The following is a 23,163-nucleotide window of genomic DNA, read 5'->3' on the forward strand; positions in this document are numbered from 1 at the left end:
TTTCCCCCCTTTCCCCCCCCCCCCCTCAATTAACCATCTATTCGTCCCTCCGTCGGTACACCCACTAAAGCTATTCATCGATCGATCGATCGATCAGTAATCAACTGATCAATCAATCAATCAATCAGTCAGTCAGTCAGTCAGTCAGTCAGTCGGTCCACCCATCCATCCAACCATCCATTCATATTCATTCATTCATTCATTCATTCGTCCATCCATCCATCCATCCATCCATCCATCCATTTATCTACTTATCTATTCATCTGAATATATCTATGTCCCTCTCTATCTCCTATTACTCTACGTCTTACATGTGTGTCTCTCTCTCTCTCTCTCTCTCTCTCTCTCTCTTTATTTCGCTCGAGATCTTCGGTGTCTTTCTTACGTCTCAGTTTCGTTATCGTCTAGACGCAGCGCGCGATACGCAATAGCTCTCGCGTGTTTGCACTTCTGCTTTTTGTTTGGAATGCACAGCCCGAAAATAGAGTCCAGCGCTAGCGCGGGATTAAGGTGCGCTACTCGTAGTGTGGACGCGTTGTCCAGGGCGCGTGGCGTCGAGGACGTAAACGGCGAGAAGGATGATAACGTTAACGATACTGATAACGACGACGTGACTGCAAGGACGAACGTCGGGTCTCCTGCGCTTGCGTATGTGTACATAGTAGTCGCAAGTGAACCTTTCAAGTGTGCGAGCGCTCGCGTGCGCCTCCAAACACATCTATCAAGTTACTTGATCCTTTCTTTCATTCGATTCCTTTGGCATTTTCGTCGTCGTCGGCGTCGTCGTCGTCGTCGTCGTCGTTGTCGTTATCGTTGTCATTGCGTCGTTGTCGTCGTTGTCGTTGTCATTGTCGTTGTCGTTGTCGTTGTTGTTGTTGTCTTCGTAGTCGTGGTCGTCGTGCACGTTATCAGAAACGTGCGCGCGTACACGACGTTACGCCGTCGGCTCCGTGTTCCTTCTCCTTCTACATGTGCATGTGTATATGCGCGGCGCGTGCGATTCGCTCGGCAGTTTTTACGATCGTCTCGCTCAAGTTCGTTTTCTTTGTATATGTTGGCGCTGGGCTTGCTTAGTGCCGCGTCGCCAGTGATTTTTCGCGCGTTTCGGGAAAGCCGTGAAGCGAGAGCGATGATCGTTTTTAACCTCGACGGCTCGAACGAGCGACCGACAGCCTTTGTCGCGCCACTGCCAAAGAGAAAGTTTTTTTCCTACTCGACTGTGTTTTTGCTGCGGGGACGCTGTGAGCGCGTCGTCTCCCGAACTTTTGCGCGCGCGCGCGCTCCTTCCGACGCACTTTTTCTCGATTTTCACCCGATTCTAGGAAGAGCTTCGATTTCGGATAGAGTGCTGCGCCGTGCGCGCTGGCGATTCTCAGTCCTTCCGCTGGCTGCTTTTTTCTTTTTGTCCTTCTTTCCTCCCTTTCCTCTCGCCCTTTCTCCCACCCTCGTTCGCCAACTCGGTTACTCACAAACTCACTCTCACTCTCTCACTCTCCGTCAGCTTCTCTCGTAATACCGTAGCGTAAAGGCGCTAAATTTGCATTTGGACTCGCGACTCGAATTTATGCCACTGTGTGTTTAAATTAAGATTTCTTTTGCGAGGCGAGAGAAATTAAATCGACAACATGCTTAAGCGGGGCGGCTACTATTGCTACTACGGCAACTACGGCTGGATGAGAGAGAATATACAGGGGGAGATTCGATAAGGGAACCAATAGTGCCATTATGTACTTAGTAAATATTAATGTATCGTTATTGCTCATTTTAAACATTAATTTTGTCGATCTGAGTATTTCAATTAGCGGATACATTAGTATGTGCTTGCGCGCGCGCATTTTTGCGTGCAGATCGTTAAATTTTAATGTACTGGCACTTCTACACATTTACAATGATTTCTACTGTACTCGGAATGTAATGCATAATATCGAGTTTAGAGAGCCTTATTCATTACATTACCATTATAATTACTTATCGATTACTTATAACCATTGTTATTTTAGTAATTGTTATAATAAAAATATTTATACACGATGGAATCACAGAAATTATTTGCTTTTAAGCGATGTTCATTTCATATTAACATTTCATAAAGCAGTTTGTAACAATAATGTTGATTTGAATTTCATTAATTCTCTTGATATTGCTTGAAGATGTTTGACGATATTAATAAGTTTTCATTATATTGTTAGTCGACACTTTAACAGAGTAAATTGATCATTATGTAAAATTTTACACGCTTACAAAATGTTTTATGGATAATTAATATTCTGATGGTTATCGCATGCGCAATATATGAAATCTTACACTGGTTAAAAATAAGATTTTTATAAATAGTTGTATCGAGAGATTTTTCAGCTTAATGATATTAATTTTGTATTTATTTATTTATATATTTTTTTGGTTTGTTTTTTGTTTTAGCTTCATTAATTAATATTTATAAAGATGGCTCTGTGGGCAAAAGCACAACAATTGCCTCAAGAGGCATTACAAAAGATACGTTCCGTTTATGGGGAGCATTTTCCAATCGAAGTACGTCACTTCTTGTCAACATGGATCGAAGAGAAAATGTGGTATGTGTTAGTACTTTGCATTATGAATACCTACGTAAGCATAGAATGGTTTATAAATTCATTTGCACATTAATATTGTTTGTACAGGACTGACATTGAACCAGACAATCCACAGTGCGAACAGTATATTGCCAATCTTATCGAATCTCTAATACAAGAGTTAGAAACCAAAGCAGCTTCGTTAAATACAGAAGATCTCTTCTTGACCAGATTAAAGTTAATGGAAGCAGCCAAAAATTTTCGTGTAAGTAGCTAGAGTTTGTTTTCAACAGTAGTAGTAGTAGTAGTAGTACTAGTAGTAGTAGTAGTAGTAGTAGTAGTAGTAGTAGTAGTAGTAGTAGTAGTAGTAGTAGTAGTAGTAGTAGTAGTAGTAGTAGTAGTAGTAGTAGTAGTAGTAGTAGTAGTAGTAGTAGTAGTAGTAGTAGTAGTAGTAGTAGTAGTAGTAGTAGTAGTAGTAGTAGTAGTAGTAGTAGTAGTAGTAGTAGTAGTAGTAGTAGTAGTAATAGTAGTAGTAGTAGTAGTAGTAGTATTAGTAGTAGTAGTATGAAATAAAGGAAAATAACAGTATCTGGTTGGTTAAAATTTTTTTTTATACGCTCACATTATTCCTTTAATTTACAGCAGAGGTATAGCTCGCATCCAATTACACTTTTTAAGATTATCAGACACTGTTTAGTAACAGAAATGAATTTGGTATCTCAAATTGAAAATCTTGGTGGTACTCTAATGGACATGGCTGGAAGTAGAGTAGGACTGATGGTAGGTGATGCGATGGCAGAGATTGCCCAGCAATTAGATGCTTTGAGGCGTCGAACTCAAGAAACGGGCGAGGATCTGCGTAAAATGGAACAAGAACAAGAATCGTTTGCCATTTCTTATCACGAATGTACAAAACTGAATGCTCACCTGCAAAATATTGCAACGCAACCACAGACTCAACAGTGCATCGACATTGAAAAGAAAATTCGAAGGCAAAAGGAACAACAGGAGCAACACTTAAATCACAAAGTCACGTCATTATTGCAACTGCGTTTGACTCTCGCTGACAAATTAAAGGATACCATTAGTAAACTTAATCTTTTGCAATCGAGGGTGCTCGACAATCAGCTCATCAGGTACTTGGTAGTAATTATTATCATCGACGATCTCATATTGCTATTGTATTGAATTTCTCGTTGTCATTCGTTATTTTTGTTGATTTTAATTTTTAATTCGACATTAACTCGTATTGGTAATTAATAGTTGAAAAGTTACACAGTCTCGTAAGGAACAGGAAGCTTGCATTGATCAACTAAGACTAAACCAGTCCGCTTTTCGTTTATTTATTAGATGGAAAAGAGATCAGCAATTGGCGGGGAACGGTGCCATATTCACTAGTAATTTAGACACGATTCAAGAGTGGTGCGAGAGTCTCGCCGAATTGATTTGGCTGAACCGACAGCAAGTGAAGGAAGCCGAACGTCTTAAGCAGAAGCTCGCCCTTGAGCCACCCGGTGTCCAGGACATCCTCCCAGCTTTAAACTCGCAAATCACACAACTGCTGAGCTCGTTGGTGACGAGTACGTTCATAATCGAGAAACAGCCGCCCCAAGTCATGAAAACCAACACTCGCTTTACGAGCACAGTCAGGCTACTCGTCGGTGGCAAGCTTAACGTGCATATGACACCTCCCCAGGTCAAGGTCAGCATAATAAGCGAGGCGCAGGCCAACGCACTGCTCAAGAGCGACAAAACGGGCAACAAGGGCGAGGCTAGTGGAGAAATACTAAACAATACCGGGACAATGGAGTACCACCAGGCGACGAGGCAGCTCTCCGTTAGTTTTCGCAATATGCAGCTCAAGAAAATCAAGAGGGCCGAGAAGAAGGGCACCGAGTCCGTTATGGATGAGAAGTTCTCTCTCCTCTTCCAATCGCAGTTCAGCGTGGGCGGAGGCGAACTCGTTTTCCAGGTTTGAATTTCTTTTTTAGATTTTCCTTTTCTACCATACGACAGTGGTGGTTGATCGAGACACCGCGATTTCTTCAACAGCCTGACCAATAAACATTTTCTTAGCGCTGATATTACTAAGTACGTTGATGATTAATATTGATTTTGAATGGCCAATGGCTTTAAATTGTACAAGTATATTATAAGAATTACGAGATATTACGAAGATCTTTCCTTCGACATATTTAAATATAAATCAAGTAAAGGGAATAATTCAAAGGTATTAAAAGAAAAAGCTCTTAATAATAATGTACTTATTTTGCTGTCCTGTACTTATTTATAAGCAATATTACATACATAATTATGTAAATGTATATTGAAATTAGTGCTATTTTACTTTCGATATTCCGAAATAATAACATAAATCAATAGAAAGATCATCAGTTTTTCCTTATCGGTAACTCGTATCGGCAAATCGGATAGTTAACTTTAATGATTTTATGCAATGGCTGAGGTACAATTAACTATTTAATTAGAGGAAAAAACCGTATATATATATGAGTTTACAGTTAATTATAATTCAATAATAGTTTTTCACTGATCTATATGGATATTTACGTATTTAGTTATAGTTAAAATTTTTTTTTAAATTTACGTCTAATATATATTTTTACACAAGCCAAGTTGAATATTCTCTGTTTTTTATTTTAAAAAATGCGTTAACAATTAATATAATTACAGATATATTCTGGTAAGCCTTTCAAATAAATTGATTGAATCAATTTCTTAAACATTTTCAAACCAAATACGTCACAATAAAATTAAAACAAATATGATGATAAAAGCGGTTGAATATTATAAAAAGTGAAGCAAATCAAATCACACTTAAATTAATTAAACAAAAATATTAAAAATTTACTGTTTAAAATTCCCTAGTTATTGTTCCAGTACAGTATTTTAACATTTTTATAGAATTCGTTTAAAAATATTTTAACATTCATTTTTTAATTTCAAGTTCGTTATATTTAAGTTTCAACATTTGCTATCACAAATTCGTCGACAATTACAATTATTTCAGTTTTAAATTTAAATATGGATTGCAAGTGAATAGATTGCTTTTTCTTCATCTGTATTTTATCATTACAACTAAATATAATTATATAACAACTTTAAAAGATACTAATATTATTGAGAAAATTTATAATTAAAATTTTAGATTATAAAAGAACAAAATTAATGACAATTATCAAAGTTCAGTTCATTGGTGTAGCTACTTTAAGTTTAAAAATTTGTATAAATACAACATAATTGTTTTTTTTTTTTTTTTTTTTTTTTGAATATTTAATTTACTTCTATTGAGATGTATTGAAATTCCAAACGTATTGTAAAATCTTACGTTGGTAGGTATCGTGAATATATTATTTTTATTGCGATTTATGAAGACGTACATTACACCGGTAATGTGTTGTTTTTCTTTAAATTTAATTAGTAAATTTTATACCTTTTATTTTTCAATTTCAAAATGAAAATTATGTTTTTTTTAATTTTTTAAATAAATTAAAATTATAGCAAAAATAAAGTTTGCGCATTTTTCTAAATAAATCGATTACGAAAAATAAATATGTTGATATTGATTATAAATATTTACAGATTTTCGGGTTTCATTTTCTATCATTTTTTTAAAAAGTACGTCAAACGAAACGTACAAAGTTTTGTCTTTGTTTATTATGTCTATAACATATAATAATAAAAAATTTCTAAAAATTTATCGAAAATTCTTGATAATAATATATAGAATCAAACAAATTAAAATAATATTGATCGGATTAATTCATTATACTTGTAAAAAGAACTTTATACATTATATTAACATCGTATAGTTGGTTATAAATTGATTTTTTATTTAATATCAATCACGTTTATTTCATATAAATGGATATACACGTTGTGAATAAATTTTGTTATAAATTACCCAACTCGAAATTTAATTAATAATTTTACTGCCTATGTAGCGTACAATTATATATTTAATAAGCAATTTCAAGGGCCACTGCATTAAGTGATGAAAATACTGTTTTTCTGAACGCGAATATTTATTCGTACACTTGTAACAAATAACCCCGCAATCTTTAGCTACTAATTTTAGCACGGTTTGTATTTTTATAAATAAACACGTTATAATAATTAATCTCTCTCGTAGAGTAAATACAGGCAAATTGTTAATAGTTTTATTGGTATTTAGTTTCATAAAAAATGAGCTCTTACCCAGTATTATTAAACTCATTAATTAAAAAAATCCATACTAATAATAGAAAATAATATTTAAGCGAATGCCAAATGCTTGATACGAGCATTTTATCAATTGTTGTAATATCGTCAACCACCCACGTTTAAGGTGGAAAAATCTACGTTACTACCGCTATCGAGAGCGTTAATGATGAATTTTAATTGTCCCCACTTGACTTGTGCATTCCCCAAGAACTATAGTCACCAGTGATTTCAAGCATATATCTCGTATTATTTATACTCCTTTACTTAACTCGCAAGTAAACTGTAATAGATAATGCTTTTTTTTCATTTTTGTTGGTTAATAGAGAGATAGCATTTTTTTTATTTTTTTTTTTTTTTCCATAACATAATAAGATAGAGATATTCGTTTGGAAGTCATAACAATATAAAAAAGCAAATACTATTCAAAGCGGCGGACTATCATAGCACGAAAGTATACTTGATAACTGTTACTTCATCAATGTCGGGTAAGTTATTCTTTTTAACTAGTTTTGTACACAACTCTAATCGTTTTATTAAATTTTCTTCTCTTTTCTTTCTTATTTGCTTGTATAAATTAATAATATCGAAAATTCATCGTCTTAGCAAAGAGTATTATTCCACATGCCATTCCGGTATTTTCTTATTCTGTTAAAAAATGAAATTTTATGATTTTTAAAAGTAATTTCACTTAGAAGATGGAAGATTCATTTCCTTAGGCTCGTAGATATCGATATTTAGAATCTTCATTATCTAGGAATTTTTAGATGTTGAAAATATAAACTAACAAGTAACGTGACATTCAAAATGCATTTTCTCGCTGATAATAGTTGGCCGATTTGTATTAAATTTATAAAAGTTACAAAAGCACTTTTAACGTAAATACATTTTTATGCTTAATCATTTTTTAAAAATAATTTTAATTTTTACAAAGTTTAATTTACTTACATGTTGTTTCGTATTATTTAAATATTTTGTATTGACAAATTTTTTCATACCGTCTGACTAATGTTTTGCTGAATTATACAAATAAAGAAATTAGAATTGATTGATAGATCAATATATAATACTTTGTTTCTTTTAGGCTAAGTACGATAGAAATTACTTTAACCGAGCTTATTAAAGTTTGAAAGTATATTTTCAATATAATAATTAATATTTTAACCAGCAAACAGTTCGCTTTCTTGACCGTCGAATCCATGTACCCTTAATTGCAAATTTAGCATATTTATGAAGGAATAATTAACATTCAAATAATCATTTTCTCTAACGCTTATATTAACAGCTATTTTTATTGATCCAACTTATTAGCAAATACCTTATTATCAAAACCTATTACGATCGTGCATTTTATTCTATTTTTTTTAACTCCTCGGTTTTTACTGCTACTACGGTTCACTTCTATTTCAAACGCAATCATTTTACTGTTTACTATTAAAATTCGATCATTCGTGTATAAGTATTATTCAAACAATATTACTTAAAGTAGTTCTAAAATTTCCTAATTTCTCAATACTGTCCGAGTATGTGAATTGAAGAAAATCTTTCTGAAATTTGTATAGCATAATTATTATCGATTACAAACCCAATTCAGCAATTTCATTAATTTTATAAACTAACCAAATATGCTTTATGAAATTCATGACATTTATAGTTAATTGAAAATTGAAAAAAATTTTAAATTAAAATTACCATTCAAGTTCAATAAATCATTGGCATGTCGAAGCACAAGCAAAGTTGAATAATTAGACAAATATAGTTAATAGTTTAAATTTTTTTAAGTTTGTTGTGTATTTATATTTTTACAAAAGAAAAATACCGTAAGTCATTGCAATATTCAATATTTTATAAGTCGTATAAAGTGATGTAAAAAGGTTTGGAGTAACGAAAAGATAATTTTATTTTAAGAACCTTACCAACTTAAATAAAGATTTTACTGGCAAAATGCCAATCTTAAAGGGAAATAAAAAACATTTTTAATTAAAAGATTAAAAGAATAGTTACAATTTTGTTTATAATTAAATTAAAGCTTTATATTTCTTCATTGCTATAATTCCTTACCTTGAACTGATAAGTAAGATAGGATTAAAAATATACATGATACGAGAAATAGATTGTAAAGCAAAAAAAAATCTATTATCGCTACTAAAAAATATAATATACCTTGTTACATTTATTGGCTATTAATTAATATAATTGAAAATTTTATAGAGATCTAATTTAGAATCTAATTAATTAATTAATTAATTTTTCAGAGACAATTATTCATTTTGTGCACAAAAAGTCTTATAGCTTGTATTATATGTTTTACATTTGATAACGAAAAATGTATAATTTTCTTTGTTGTCTTGATTACGTGTTAAAAATAAGACTGGCATTCGTTACAGACATCGATGATATGGCGATCATCGATTAAAAAGAAAAAAAAGTATATATATATATATATATATATATATATATATATATATATATCAAAGAGAAAAGAAATTTATTTTTGCAATTTTTTATTTTTTTATTTCTTGTTTAGTGAAGAGGATCTAACGCTAAGAATAAGACTTTTACGCAAAAAAATAAGATAAATAGTGTCTGGAAGAAATTTTACTGATATATATATATATATATATATATATATATTTTATTTTTCTTTATGAAGGTTTATAAAAATAATATAAAATTTGCTGCTAATTAATTTCTCATTTGCATTGATATTTCCAATAGTGTGAGATAAAAATAAAATAAAATTATATGCCATTACTATTTCATTCAGCAAAGTAAGACTTTATTAATTAAATAAATGTGAAAAGCCTATTTATAAACTGAACCATGGCGTGAATAAAATGTTGTCTGACTTTTGTTTATGGTCGAATCTAGTTATTTGCGCTCACATTTTGTATTTTTACTTACAAATTATACGAAAATATTGCATGGAAATGTAGCCAAATTTGAAAGTGCAATTGGTTTTATTTTCTCAATGTTCAAAAATCCTATCTCTTTTAATTAATAATTGTGTAATTTTACATTGAAGCTTTTGAAGTTCTGTTGCAAGTAAATTTATAAATATTTAAATCATCCGATTTCATAGTGTTCATAGTTATAATTGAAAATTACATTTTAATCCGGAATAAAAAAAAAAATAAAAAAAAAATAAAAAAAAAATAAAAAAAAAATCGAAATAAACAATTACAATAATTATTAGATTCTTTAGGCCTTCCTAATAGACACATTTAATATGACTTACATGCATGTTGTAAAGTTGCATTTGCTCATATGCTTTCTTCTAACAATTTGGTCCAAACGACGCATCGGTCAATATGTTTATACGTTGGTATTGAATCGATTCGGTGGTCTAATAAATAATAAAAGGCAATAATAAAAGTAAAACAAGGAAATGGAAATGAAAGTAAAAAAAAGTTAATGAGAAAACCTCGATTGCCTAGGGAGAACAAGGAAGCGCATTTTGAAAATCGTCAGGTCGCGGTCCGAGTATGCGCCACTCGTAATGCGAGCATCGATTCCACGAGGCACATGCCACTGGCGCGCAATTCCTCGATGTGTTATTCCCCTCGACCATGCGAGGAATGTACTTTGACGATTGCAGTTGAAAGCTCAACGTGCGCGTCACGTACTGTGCTCTAAGCAAAAAATGTCGCGCTGAACTATTGCTCGCCAATGGCGTGCAATGCGATTTATGCGAGAAAGCATCTAGCGTTTTCCAGTCCCCTCGGTTACCTTAGATTATCGCGAGATATGGCCGGGTATGGGATTTGGTAATGGAGGGACGACGACGACGACGACGACGACGACGACGACGACGACGGAGACGAAAACAGTTAATTGTCGGACGGGTAAAGTCTGGTGAGCTCGAATTTTTTTCTCACTCAAGATGTCAGGGTAATTAGACCGCGATCCCGATCACGTTCGGGATGCCAATGGCAGGGTAAACAAAATAATGTTATACACGTTTCGAATGATGGGTTACGCTAGGTTTGGACGCTGAGTCTGCCGGTGGTGGTGATCGTGCATGGTAATCAGGAGCCACACGCTTGGGCGACGGTCACCTGGGACAACGCGTTCGCGGAGCCTGGCCGAGTGCCGTTCGCGGTCCCGGATAAGGTGCCCTGGTGCCAAGTCGCCGAGGCCCTCAACGTCAAGTTTCACTCAGCGACGGGTCGACTCCTCACCGAGGATAACCTACGTTTTCTCGCGGACAAGGCCTTCAGGGGCGGCACCTCCGGCTGCCAGGACTTTACGAATCTCCTTCTCAGCTGGGCACAATTCTGCAAGGAACCCCTACCCGAGAGGAACTTCACATTCTGGGAGTGGTTCTACGCGGTGATGAAGCTCACGAGGGAGCATCTCAAGGGGCCTTGGAACGACGGCTATATACTCGGCTTTGTAAGGAAGAAGCAGGCCGAGGAGATGTTGGCCAACTGTGCCTCAGGCACCTTCCTTATGAGATTCTCCGACTCCGAGCTCGGGGGCGTCACCATCGCCTGGGTCGCAGGTAATTATCCGTCGGGACGAGCCCTCGAGGCTTCGCTCTCCAAGCACCCAATTTAATTCCTATACCTTCTTCTTGTCTCTCTCAGACCAAACGGAAGTGTTCATGCTTCAGCCGTTCACCAGCAAGGATTTCGCGATACGAGGCTTAGCGGACAGAGTCTTCGACTTGCAGCACTTGATGTATCTTTACCCTGACATATCCAAGGACCAAGCTTTCTCCAAATATTGCACACCGTTCCAAGGTCAGTATTTCAACGAGCATAATTTTTCCTTATTAGGCGTGCGTGCGTCTGTGCGTCTGTGCGCCTATCTCATGACTTCGAGCTCCTTCACAATGTCGCGCATCCGCGTCATTTCTTTAAACGTAAACATCAAGATGCCAATTTACCGACGGTTCTCATGTTTAAATAACCGCTGCCTAATGGCGTTCCAATAATTGGCTTTTTGTAACGAGCTTGCGGCTGGGGTCGGCGACGAGGTGAAGAGAAGAAGCCCATATACAAAATGACACGATAATCGAGTTGGCCAAACGCGATACTCGTCTTCAACGTACATAGGATGATATATATACATTGAAGTAACATTGTAAGCATGTTGTTAATGATGACAATAGAGGGGACCAGCATTGTTAGACCCGACGATGCTTATGGTATACAAAAATGTTTAACAAGGCATTTTCGACCATACTTATGGTGGAGGATGACGCGTCGCTGAAGGCGAAATTGAAGCAAAAGAAAAAGCATATAAGTATAGAGCTTATGGCAGCGAGAGAAAGAGAGAAAGAGAGAAAGAGAGAGAGAGAGAGAGAGAGAGAGAGAGAGAGAGAGAGAGAGTGGAATAAAGGAATAAAGAAAATAATAGGAATAATGATTATTAGAATTATTACGATAATTACGATAAGTAGCAGCAGAGCCATTAGAAGCTTTCTTGGTAAATTGAATTTAACTTAAAATGCTTTTCCGCTGTTCGCGCAATGTGGGGAGTATTGAGAAAGAGAACGTTGTTTCGGTAATTTTGCTGCATGGCAACGTATAACCACATACGTCGAAAACAATCGATGAATTCGTATGTTCCTAGAATCTTGAAGTTCTCCCTCATACCGATTATTTTCCATGCCAAACCCCTTCAAACTACTACTTTTGCCATAGTTTACTTCAATACTCTTCGATCCAAGCGCAACGCGAAATATCCCTGAAGAGGTCGATAATGACACGTTTGACTTTGTGAAATGCGTCCCATCATCGTAGGAAGGAAAGAGACTCGATGTAATTACATTATTGTATTGCAATAATGCAAGTGCAAGGCCTTTTGTAGCTACTGAGCAACAACATTGAAGAGAACGAAAAGAAGAAGAAAATCGAGAATATATCCGGTCGCGTTCTTTCGCGATTATTTATTTATTTATTTATTTTAACTTGTAAAACTTTTAAAACTTTTAAATATTAATTGATTACAGAAAATCCAGATTTTTCATGGACATAATTTTTTTGGGCGCGTTTGGTCATTAACGGAAAAGTTGATCAACCGTGGGGATTTTTAAAATATCACTGAGAGAAATTAAAACACGCATTTAAAGTGTAATTTGTCGTCGACATTGCCAATGAATAGCGCGCCAACAAAGCATTTATTAATTACTTAAAACTTGCACACATACACACACACACACACTCCCTCGACGACGAAGCTACCATAATTATTAGTGGTCGTAAATGCCAACCCTTGTAAAATGATGTGCCTGTGGCGTTCCTTTTTAATTACGAAAGCACGAAGAAGAATGAATGGGATAACGAAAAAAGCTCGATTCCTTCAACTCTCCCAGACTAGATGCACTTAGCGTCGAGAGAGAGTGAGAGAGAGAGAGAGAGAGTGTGTGTGTGAGAGAGAGAGAGAGAGAGATATTCTGGAATACAGAATGTTTATTTCTTTATATATACGAAATATTATTTGCATGTGACGCAGAGAACCAGCCTCTGAACAACGGCTACGTGAAACCGCTGCTGGTGACTCACGTGCCCGGATGGACAGGACCGGCGCTGGGCGGCCAGACACCCTCGCACTCGTCGGTTGTCGGCGTCGGAGGCGGCAGTCAGGGTGGACCGGGCAGCAGTTACCCGTCGACGCCCTCGAACATGTTTCAAGCCCACAGTCCGGATCCCTCGGTAACGAGAGACACGCCGTCTGTTGCCTCTAGGTCAGTGCCCTGGATATAGCAAACGAAATTGTAAATTGCTACAATGAACGGACTGCCTTTGATTCTCATGTTATATGAAGATGCGCTAAAGTTTCTTTTTTTCTTCTTCTTTTTTTCTTTTTTTAAATACCTAATTTACCGTCTTATTTTTAAATATTTTTTCTCTCCTTCTATATTATAGACAGATCTACACAAATATGAATTGAAAATGTATTAACTTATCGAGATTAATTAATTGCCTGCGACGTTAGTTGATTATAGAACATACTTTGCTTCGAAATTGTGTCAACACCGGGCGAATATTGTATGCGGTCGATCAAACCAAAATTACTATTTATTGCTCGTTGTTCATTCGCGTTGAGATGTAATCTCGTCGATTATCATCTTTGTATTGTGGAGAATTTTTTCGGTCGACGAATTGCTCGGACCCTAAATGTGTATATTTACTACTAATTCGTACTCAGGGCAGTGATTTATTAGTAAATTAGTAAAAGTATGGACTTTAGTGCTTTTGCGAATTGTATATTATTAAACACCACAGATCATGCTTTTTATAAAGGAGAATCACAAGGAAAAAAAAAAAAATTAAACGAAAGTAATGAATTTGTTTACAAGATGTCGGAGCTCTTGTAAGTTTGTACAGTATCAAACCTGTCATGAAAATTTTTATTTCTTTTGTTCATTTGTCGCGATAAAAAACTTGGCGGAGTTTCATAGCTTCATTTATCCAAATACTGTATCAGTATTCACAGTTTCGATGGTTCTTTTTTTTTTTTCTTCCCCTAAGCCTAAGTACTCCACGCGTTTATTGTAGCGATGCCTTTTGAAATCGCCAATTTTGTATGCATTTTTTTATTATTATTATTTTTTTTTTTTTTTTTTTTTTTTTTATAAGATATTTACACGATTTCTATTATGATTAAAATAATGATAACGTCATAGTTGATATATGGCTAATGCAATATTTGACGAGAGATGTATTGGATCAAAAAGCATCGTAATGCATATATAAAAATTTGTAAGTATCGATTCTCATAGCTTTGAAATTTCCAGTTAGTACGAAGAAATTTAGTGGAAAATAAGGTACTTTGTGAACTGTGATTCTAATAATATTAACAATTATTTTCGATCCAATGCTCTTTACATACGAATTTTACTTAAATATTATTCACTATATATTAACGAATCGAATATAATATCATACTGATTATAATTATAATAAATTTTGTATTGACACCATAATATTAAGATGAAACAAATAATTTATCAAAATAGACTGATAGCTCATGTCAACGATCTATCATCAAAAATTCATTGTGCGATACTCTTGATCAAAGGGCCCTTATCCTTAGCCTAAAAGCATTTTCGTATATCAATATCAGAATGTTATGACTAATGCATTAGCAACAAAGTAATGTATAAAATATTAAACAATTGATTATTGATGTGTAAAACAAGGAGGGAGAAAAAAATACACACACACCCACGCACACACCTACGCACACACAAACAAACACACACACACGCACACACAAACAAACACACATACGAAAGAACAGTTAAGAAAAGAAAAAAGAATGAAGAAAGCAAACATTAGTTAATTATCAATCAATAATTCGTTAGTAATTATTAATTCATTGCGTATAAGTCTATCATTCATAAGCATGTTCATACAAGAGAAATTCATGAGTGAGCTACACACATGTAAGCATTTGCATTGCAAATAAGGTAAAGGCTCGGAGCTAGCCGGTACAACTACATTCGTTAAAATAAAAATAAAATGAGGATTCTGACAAATTATGTGACAGCGGAAACACCGCAAATCAAGTAAAAAAACGCAACTCCAATCACTACTCGTTATTTAAATATTAACTGGCAATCGAGTAGAGATGAAAACGATAAATTTAAGTGCAAAGCGTATCACACTCAATAAGCATGATATGTGTTTCGTTTTTCTTGAATCAATCTATGTGTATGATGTATCGAATCGTTAATTTCATTTGTAATTTTGTGCAAACCGCAAATTTTCTTGCTTATCGTATTAAATCGCTACCACGTAGTTTTCGTATTTAACCATATTAATGTAAGTGAGTGTAAAATATAATTTTTAAGCATTTACGCTGCTATTAGACATAGATAGAGATGGAGAAAGAGGGAGAGTGGGAGAGGGAGAGAGAGAGAGAGAGAGAGAGAGAGAGAGAGAGAGAGAGTGAGAGAGAGAGAGATTGATTTAATTTAATTTTAAAATTAACGCGCATTGATGAAGCGGTGCAACAAAATAAATCGCTGACCCGTGCGGTTTTTAATTATAAGTAACCGTTTGCTCGACTTGAAATGACTTTTAAAGCAGCTCTTAAAACTTTTACAACCTTACACGAGCATTAATCAGTAATTGCAATAATACATAATATAGCCCCTAATATAACTGCACAGTATTTAAAATAATTTTCAAATATTTTTTACACTCGTTGGCTGAAACAAAAGAGGATAATATAATTAAAACGATACGATAATAAGCGATTGATGCAAAGTGACCGATCATTCTTAGCTGGCTTTATCATACTTACTCTGTGGTTGCTTGCACACATTTCTTAACCATGTTGTACCGGCTATCCGGCTAAATATCGGTCACGAGAATCGTATAATAAATCTACGTATGGTAGCTTAATCGTCACTCTACTTACTTTTATCATTTAAGTACGCTCAGCCTTAAAATTAAAGATTAAAGATTAAAGATTCAAAGAGACGACCAAAGGAAAGAAAGAAAGAAAGAAAGAAAGAAAGAAAGAAAGAAAGAAAGAAAGAAAGAAAATCTTAAGAAAAATTAACAAAGAGAAAAAGGAAATAAATAAACAAATACAAAAAACAAAAAAAAAAAAATTGAAAAAAAAAATTGAAAAAAAAAACGTTATGGTCGAGCGTTGCCAGTGATTGGAGTTGTGCTTTTTTTTATTTTGCAATAGCTACGCTCCGGGTCTCGGCCAGTCGGCGAGGACAAATGCGGACATGGACTACGTCGAGCTTATCGGTCACGGTGACCTACCATCCATCGATGAAAATCTCAACCTGGATCAGCTCGGTAGCTTCGGGACCTTCTCCGAATTCATGCAAACGTACAATGCCAAACCTCAATAGGTATGTTAGAAATCTGCGCGGGGACTACTACAATGACGAAGATATTGTGTGCGTGTGTGCGCGCGCGTGCGCCTGTACGTGCGTGTGCGTGAGAGAGAGAGAGAGAGAGAGAGAGAGAGCGAGAGATAGAGCGTGTGTGAAGTGGCGAGAAGGAGGAGGAGGAGGAGGAGGAGGGGTTGGTCATTTATTAATGACGGATCCGCAATGAAAACTGTGTTATATTATTATTTTTATTTTTCTCAGAGTCCGAAAATTCGATTGAGAAGTGCACACATTTTTATGTAGCATACTTTGTTATCGTTATTATGCTGATGTACTCCTTTGATTGCATTTAATAGGTTGTTTGTTACAATTGGAAGGGAGGAGGCGACATTGGAGTTTTATTCTATTAAATTTTCGTGTTTTTTTTCTTCTTCTTCTTCTTGTTCTTCTTCTTCTTCTTCTGTTTTCTCTTTCTTTTATTTTCTTATTATATACGAATGACAGTTAACTAGAAAATGTTAAAATATTTATTTTATAGCGCATAGAGTCAAGATTAAAATTTAAATCATGCTAAACATGGAAATAAATGCTTTGATGTACAGCTTTGTACATATGAGTTTAAACAAAGAATGAAGCATGTACATAGATTTTGTTTTTATTATCTTTGTAGTAATGTGGGTATGCATTAGGTTTAATATTAATATTAATAAATAAATAAATAAATAAAATAAATAAATAAATAATAATGATAATGAAAAATGAAAAGAGTAAGGAAAAAAGGGGGATTGAAGTAAATAATTTATTTTTTAAATATATTTTGAGTAGCTTACAATGGAATTTTCGTGCTCTGATTTGAAAACCTCGAGTTTGAAAGCATTATTTATTACCCGAGTGTGTTGAGTAACGTGCAATATTGTCCGAGGTTTGCTTGAAAACAATATTTTTTTTTAGTTTGTATTAAAAAAGATGGATTAAAGACAGTCGTTTTATTTTTCTTTTGCTAAAAAGATGTATAATTTTTTTTTTTTGTATTATTTTTTTGTTTTTATTTTTATCGCTAATGTGATTTATTTTTAGCAACTTGACGTAATTGTAATACTTTTTTTCGTGCCTTCCAGCGACGTTACTTATTGCACGCAGATTCGATAAGGGGACTTTGATAAATATATTATATACATACTTTGCGTAAAGACAAAACGATACAAATACATAAAGACAATATATGTGAAAGAACTTTAAATGATGTATGTCTGTGGTTAATACGTTTTTAACGTATCTAGAGTACAGAATTAATGTTTCATGGCCATTTTTGTGTTTTAATAGATATAATAATTGATCGTGTTTGAAACGTAGAATTAAGAAAATAACGAAGTTACTCACGTTAAAATTATTATAACGGGAAGATGAGAGAAAAAGAATTTTATATTCCTTACAACAATGTTATAAAGTTATCGGAAAGATTATTTCGGCTGCAGAGTGATAACAGTTTTTTAAAAAAAAGATTTACAAAAAAAAACTTTCATAAATTTATATGATAATTTCGCTAAGTATTGCAAAATAATCAGATAGTGAGCATGCGCGCGCGCAAGATAACGCGAAAGAGAGAGTGATAGAGAGAGAGAGAGAGAGAGAGAGAGAGAGATATAAAAAGAGAGAGAGAGAGAGAGAGAGAAGAGAAAGAAAGCAAAAGCAAAAGAACAGTGTAAACTAATCGTGCAATTTAATCGAAGGATTTGGACGTGCCTTATGAGCGACGATGAAACAATTTTTTTTTCTTATTGGCGAATAAGTAACGAAAAGAGAGAGAGAGAGAAAGAGATAGATAGATAGATAGATAGATAGATAGATAGATAGAGATAAGTGACATGTGCTTACGATTATGTAATAAATAAGTTGCCAGGCTGTTGGTAATAGTAGTAGTAATAATGATAATGATAACGATAATAATAAATAATAACAATAATAATATTAATATTAATATTAATATTAATAATAACAACAACAAACAACAAACAACAACAACAACGAGAACAGCAGTTATTATAATACGAAAGTCGTGTCGGTTGTGCATTTAAGGTAGAAAAAAATATGACGAAAAAGAGGTAAAATGTATAGTAATAATACAAGGCTCAAGTTGTTATTTTATACGTAGGCCTAAGGACGAACTGATGAAGTAGGACGTAACGCTGGGCGGCCTATAGTATATCACGTAAAGGAGATAGATGGGCGTGTGTTTCTTTATAAATAATTTTCGAGCTCCGTAGTTCATAAGTCTAAGTAATTTTACGCCATTAGTTTCTAAATTATATAAACGAGAACAAAGGTAAGTGATGTTTTCTTTTAGATGTCTCTCCGCACTTTAAATTTTTATTAATCTTAAAAAGAATCTATCGAGCCTTGCATGGATGTACTTCAATGATGAGATTAGCCATTGCGTGAAATTTTGTTGTATAAGTATATATATATATATAAAAGTAATATATCGCGCACGCCGTGTTCGTATAGATTAAGCGCCATTACAATGTATAAATAAATATGAAAGCAAAGAAAGCGCAAGCTGGAAAAAAAAAACAATGAAAGTCGTCGTTCTTTCTCCTGCGGCAAGGGCGCGTCATTACAATATTGTCTATCAATCTTTTTATCAAAGATTAGAGTTTATTTTATTATGAAGAAAATTTTATCATTTGTATAATTTTAAGTATAGAACTCTATTCTGTCTGATGCATTAATTGCTTTATGTATAATGATATGTACTGTATACTTTATGCACAGATTTACGTTTGAATAATAAACATCGAATAGAGAACCTCGACAATGTATTGTTGTTTTTTCTTTATTTTGTTACCCCCACCTGATGATGTCTGTCCGCCCACACCATATATCATATCATATACATATATACATGTCATATACATCATATATATCATATGGCCTTTCGTTTTAATTACCACAATCGCCTATTTCCTTACACCCCTATGTCTTTTCTTCTTCCCCTTTTTTTCTTTAGCCCCAAATGCAATGAAGAGTAAACGAACAAGACGCAATAAGTATACCATCATTATTATTATTATTATTATTGTCGTTGATAAAACATTGGCTCCCTTTGTGATAGCGGCAGTCTCTCTCGTACGTCCCCGCTGTCGTTGTATTATTTGTTTTTTTCTCAGACTTTCGGCATTTTCAGCAGCTGTCGCAGGCTTTGGTGTCGGGCGCGTACTCCTCCACGAAATAACCCGGGGGTAAGAAGCTCGTGCGGTAGACGCTGTCGGTCGCAAGTTTCATATTCGCCGGCTGGTACTTGAGCTTGCGAGCCCAGGGGTAGACCTCCTTCGGCCCGAGAGACCATTCCGGATACGACAACATATTCACGGTGCTTGTCTCGATCTTTTCTTCGGGCCTACGATCAATTTCCCCTCGATATTATTAATACTCGCGCACCTCTCTGCGCCAATGAGCGGACGTAGCGCTATATATATATATATATATATATATATATATTATTATTATTTTTTTTTTTCAACGTACTTGCAATATTTCAGTATGGGCTTGTAATTTTGCGCCTGCGACGTCGGTCCTGGATTAACGTAAGATAAAATCGTCGTCGTCTTATTCTCCAGGGGCTTGTCGGATGTACGAATGTGCCCGCACGGCATGATCATTTCGCGCCGTTTTTCGATCTTTGGCGTGAACGACAACTGATTGGTCGTTATGTTTTGCATGAATGTCGCGTCGCCCAATATCTTGCGCGACCGGGGTACGATGGGCTTTCGCTTCTCGCCCTTCATCGGTTGAAAGCTCAGCTGAAAGTAAGCGCTACGCTTTGAAACGGGAACTTGGCGTTCGATGCCTCCTCCTTACCTTGTTCGTCGTGTCGCCCGTCATTTTTTTACTCGACAGCTTGATGTTCGACGAGGGAATGATCGGCGACACCATATTAACTTGGCAGGGCAGGAAGCTTTCTTTGTAAATGCTATTTTTTATAAACTGATCGCCCTTCGGCAGCACGTCCGTGTCTTTCGGAAGTATGGGCTTCTCTTTTTCCGACTTTTGCTGGAGGTAGCTTTTCGAGTAGGTCGTTTCCCCGCCCATCGACACTTCGGGAGGCCTGCAAGCGGCGAATCGATTTATTATCGAATTGCGAGGGGCCATTGCACTGTTAATGCGATCGGTTATTATAATTTTTCTCTTTTTCATTGGGCGCGTCGGCCTTGTAAATTACTTGTATGTAGGCTTCAAGGCCCAGGAGTAATTTTCCTTTTTAGCCAGCTGGTAAGGTAAGAAGCTCAATTTTTGAGTTGTCTCCTGAGCCGAGGATATCTGCGGTTGGTAGTATTTTATTTGCGGCTTGTAGCTCATGACGGGCTCCACGGGCCCAGGATTCACGTAACTCAGGCAAGTCGTTGTTTTGGTCTCGAATTTGCCGGTGCTCGTTCGAATGTGTCCACAGGGCATAATCGCCTCGGATTTTGGAGCATATTTCGGCATGTAATCGTGCGATATAGTCGTGACACTCGCCATCGGTGCTTGCGCAGGATTTATCCTTCGAGAGATTTGTAGACCAATGAGTATTGGGCAACAATTTGTCCATAATATTTTGTTTAAGCTCATGATCAATGAATAAAGTTATTGCTTTTAAGAATAAGAGCATATAGCTTAAACAATATGATCTTTGTTGTTGGTAAAAATTTATCAGAGATAGATAGATAGAGAGAGAGGGAGAATAAAGAAAATTATTCTTAAGAATTTAGCTATAAGTAATGATTGTAAATGATGTACCTGTGACGAGGAAAGAATGGTTTGGCTTTATGAACTCCCGATACTGGCTTAAAACTTAATTTATTCGTTGTATTATCGTGAAATTTGTCATTGTGCAAATGGAGACTGTGAACTGGCAAAATTGGTTTTGGTCGAGCGTTGCGTGTATCATTTTCTCCGTAATATGAGGTATGATAGGTTGTTCTTGAATCTATTGCAGTTTCAGGAGGACAGTAGGTTGTGTTCGGGGCGAAGGTTTTAACCCGAGGAGGTTGGACATATCTTTTCGCACACTGAGAAAACAAATTTATACTTTTTGAAAATTATGCCGAGTGGAGCGAATGGAGTTAACGAGTTGGATAATAATTACGGGAAAGGCCGATGAATTATTTTCTTGGTTAGTTGGAATTTTCGAATGGTTGTTTTCTTCACAAGGTTCTATAACTTCCATGATTTGTCAATTAATTAAAAATATTAGTATAAATTGACAAGTTGCTAGCTAAAATTATAATTTTAAGCTTTTAAACTTTAAAATTGTCGTCGATCACATCTGTAACTTATAAAAATATATAAAAAATAAATATGCGTATGAAAACATTTGATTGATGACTGTAACGACGGATAATTCAGATTTTAATTCTTGTGTCAAATAAATGTATAATAAATATTTTTTTCAATATAATTCAATGTTTTTCTTTTTTTTTTTATAATATCGAGTAATAAAAAGAGGCGAAAGAAACAACTCTTTTTTTTTCGATTTTTTTTTTTAACAATATTTACATACCAAACATTGAATGGGCGCATCAAAATTTCTACATGAAATCTTTACAGAAAATTTACCGTTCGAGACGACGAACGTGATTCGCTAAAATTATGAGACATTTAAATTGTTTTTTGACTTCAATAAATTTACAAGTTTCATACTTTACACGTTTTTCACATCCCCATTCCTTGTACTTTGCAAGGCACCCGAAATCAATGTCAAATCACATGGAATGTACATAAACAATTAAATTTGCAAGTGAATAATTAATTGGCACATAGTCTATAAAACTCTCATCGTTGATTTAAAATTACAGGCTTAATCTACACATTATTATTATTATTTTTGTTGTTGTTGTTGTTGTTGTTATTACTACTATTATTATTATTATTAACATTATCATTATCATCATTATAATTATAATAATTTTTAGCGTTGACATAATTTATCATCGTACAGCATTAAGTTTTCAACTATCTTAAAATTACTTTATTACACAATAAGCATTGTTGGGAGACTTATCAAACAAATCTGCTTACTCTTTCTAATATATCATTTATAAGAGAATATTTAATATTTGATAAAATAGTCAATCTTGCCCTTAAATCGCACAACTCCGAATAATATAAATAAAACCAATAACTTTAATGAGACGAAGTTTTTATAATATTACATAGAGCTAATAATCCTTAATGTTATAAGAAAATTAAATACACTTTTCCGACATTATGACACTAATTCGGACTCTCGTAAAAGACAAATGGAGGTGGCGGGAAGGAAATGTAATTGGAGAGGTGCGGCAATAGGCGGGAGTAAAATAACGTAAGCTTGGTAGATTGATCAACACCAGGAAAAAAATGGACTTTTATTTTGGAAGCGCTGGGTAAAAGTGTCCGAAAATGAGAACAGCCGGGGTGCTCCATTTCCTTTGGCTCTGCAACAAAATTATATCCAACAATCAATGAATAATTCCATAAAAATGCTTTCCTACTTTTGTGCAATATATTTTAACAATACGTAAGAAATATCGTCAGTGCGCTCTCTCTCTCTCTCTCTCTCTCTCTCTC

At 34.7% G+C, this 23,163-nt stretch overlaps 3 protein-coding genes across 8 annotated transcripts in view; 1 reads left to right on the forward strand and 2 right to left on the reverse strand.

Moving 5' to 3' along the window:
• Stat92E (Signal transducer and transcription activator Stat92E) overlaps positions 1-16,639 on the forward strand; it is a 22,611-nt gene extending 5,972 nt beyond the window's left edge. For 3 of the 5 annotated variants that reach the window (XM_011499019.1, XM_011499020.1, XM_011499018.1), the window contains 8 exons: positions 2,419-2,570; positions 2,658-2,814; positions 3,192-3,685; positions 3,900-4,521; positions 10,752-11,271; positions 11,357-11,512; positions 13,230-13,461; positions 16,425-16,639. In XM_011499019.1, the coding sequence (XP_011497321.1) occupies positions 2,443-2,570; positions 2,658-2,814; positions 3,192-3,685; positions 3,900-4,521; positions 10,752-11,271; positions 11,357-11,512; positions 13,230-13,461; positions 16,425-16,596 (2,481 nt within the window). In that variant the 5' untranslated portion in view covers positions 2,419-2,442 and the 3' untranslated portion in view covers positions 16,597-16,639. Of the gene's footprint in view, positions 1-377; positions 511-1,472; positions 1,735-2,418; positions 2,571-2,657; positions 2,815-3,191; positions 3,686-3,899; positions 4,522-10,751; positions 11,272-11,356; positions 11,513-13,229; positions 13,462-16,424 lie in introns of those variants that run through there. The other 2 variants (XM_011499021.1, XM_011499022.1) reach the window with 2 other exon arrangements.
• Positions 16,640-19,716: 3,077 nt separating this feature from the next.
• On the reverse strand, positions 19,717-21,656 carry LOC105361994 (protein FAM154B-like; the record flags this gene model as incomplete). Its single annotated transcript, XM_011499319.1, has 5 exons — positions 19,717-19,975; positions 20,104-20,378; positions 20,437-20,683; positions 20,798-21,118; positions 21,355-21,656. Coding segments are annotated over 5 exons (1,362 nt in total), but the record flags the coding sequence as incomplete, so codon positions are not given.
• Positions 21,657-22,761: 1,105 nt separating this feature from the next.
• Positions 22,762-23,163, reverse strand: part of LOC105361760 (phosphatidylinositol 4-kinase II alpha) — a 4,406-nt gene continuing 4,004 nt past the window's right edge. For both annotated transcript variants that reach the window (XM_011499023.1, XM_011499024.1), the window contains one exon: positions 22,762-23,030. In XM_011499023.1, the coding sequence (XP_011497325.1) occupies positions 22,937-23,030 (94 nt within the window). In that variant the 3' untranslated portion in view covers positions 22,762-22,936. The remainder of the gene's footprint in view (positions 23,031-23,163) is intronic.

This window comes from Ceratosolen solmsi, unplaced genomic scaffold, assembly GCF_000503995.2.
Source record: "Ceratosolen solmsi marchali unplaced genomic scaffold, CerSol_1.0 scaffold2, whole genome shotgun sequence".
Lineage (NCBI taxonomy): Eukaryota > Metazoa > Arthropoda > Insecta > Hymenoptera > Agaonidae > Ceratosolen > Ceratosolen solmsi.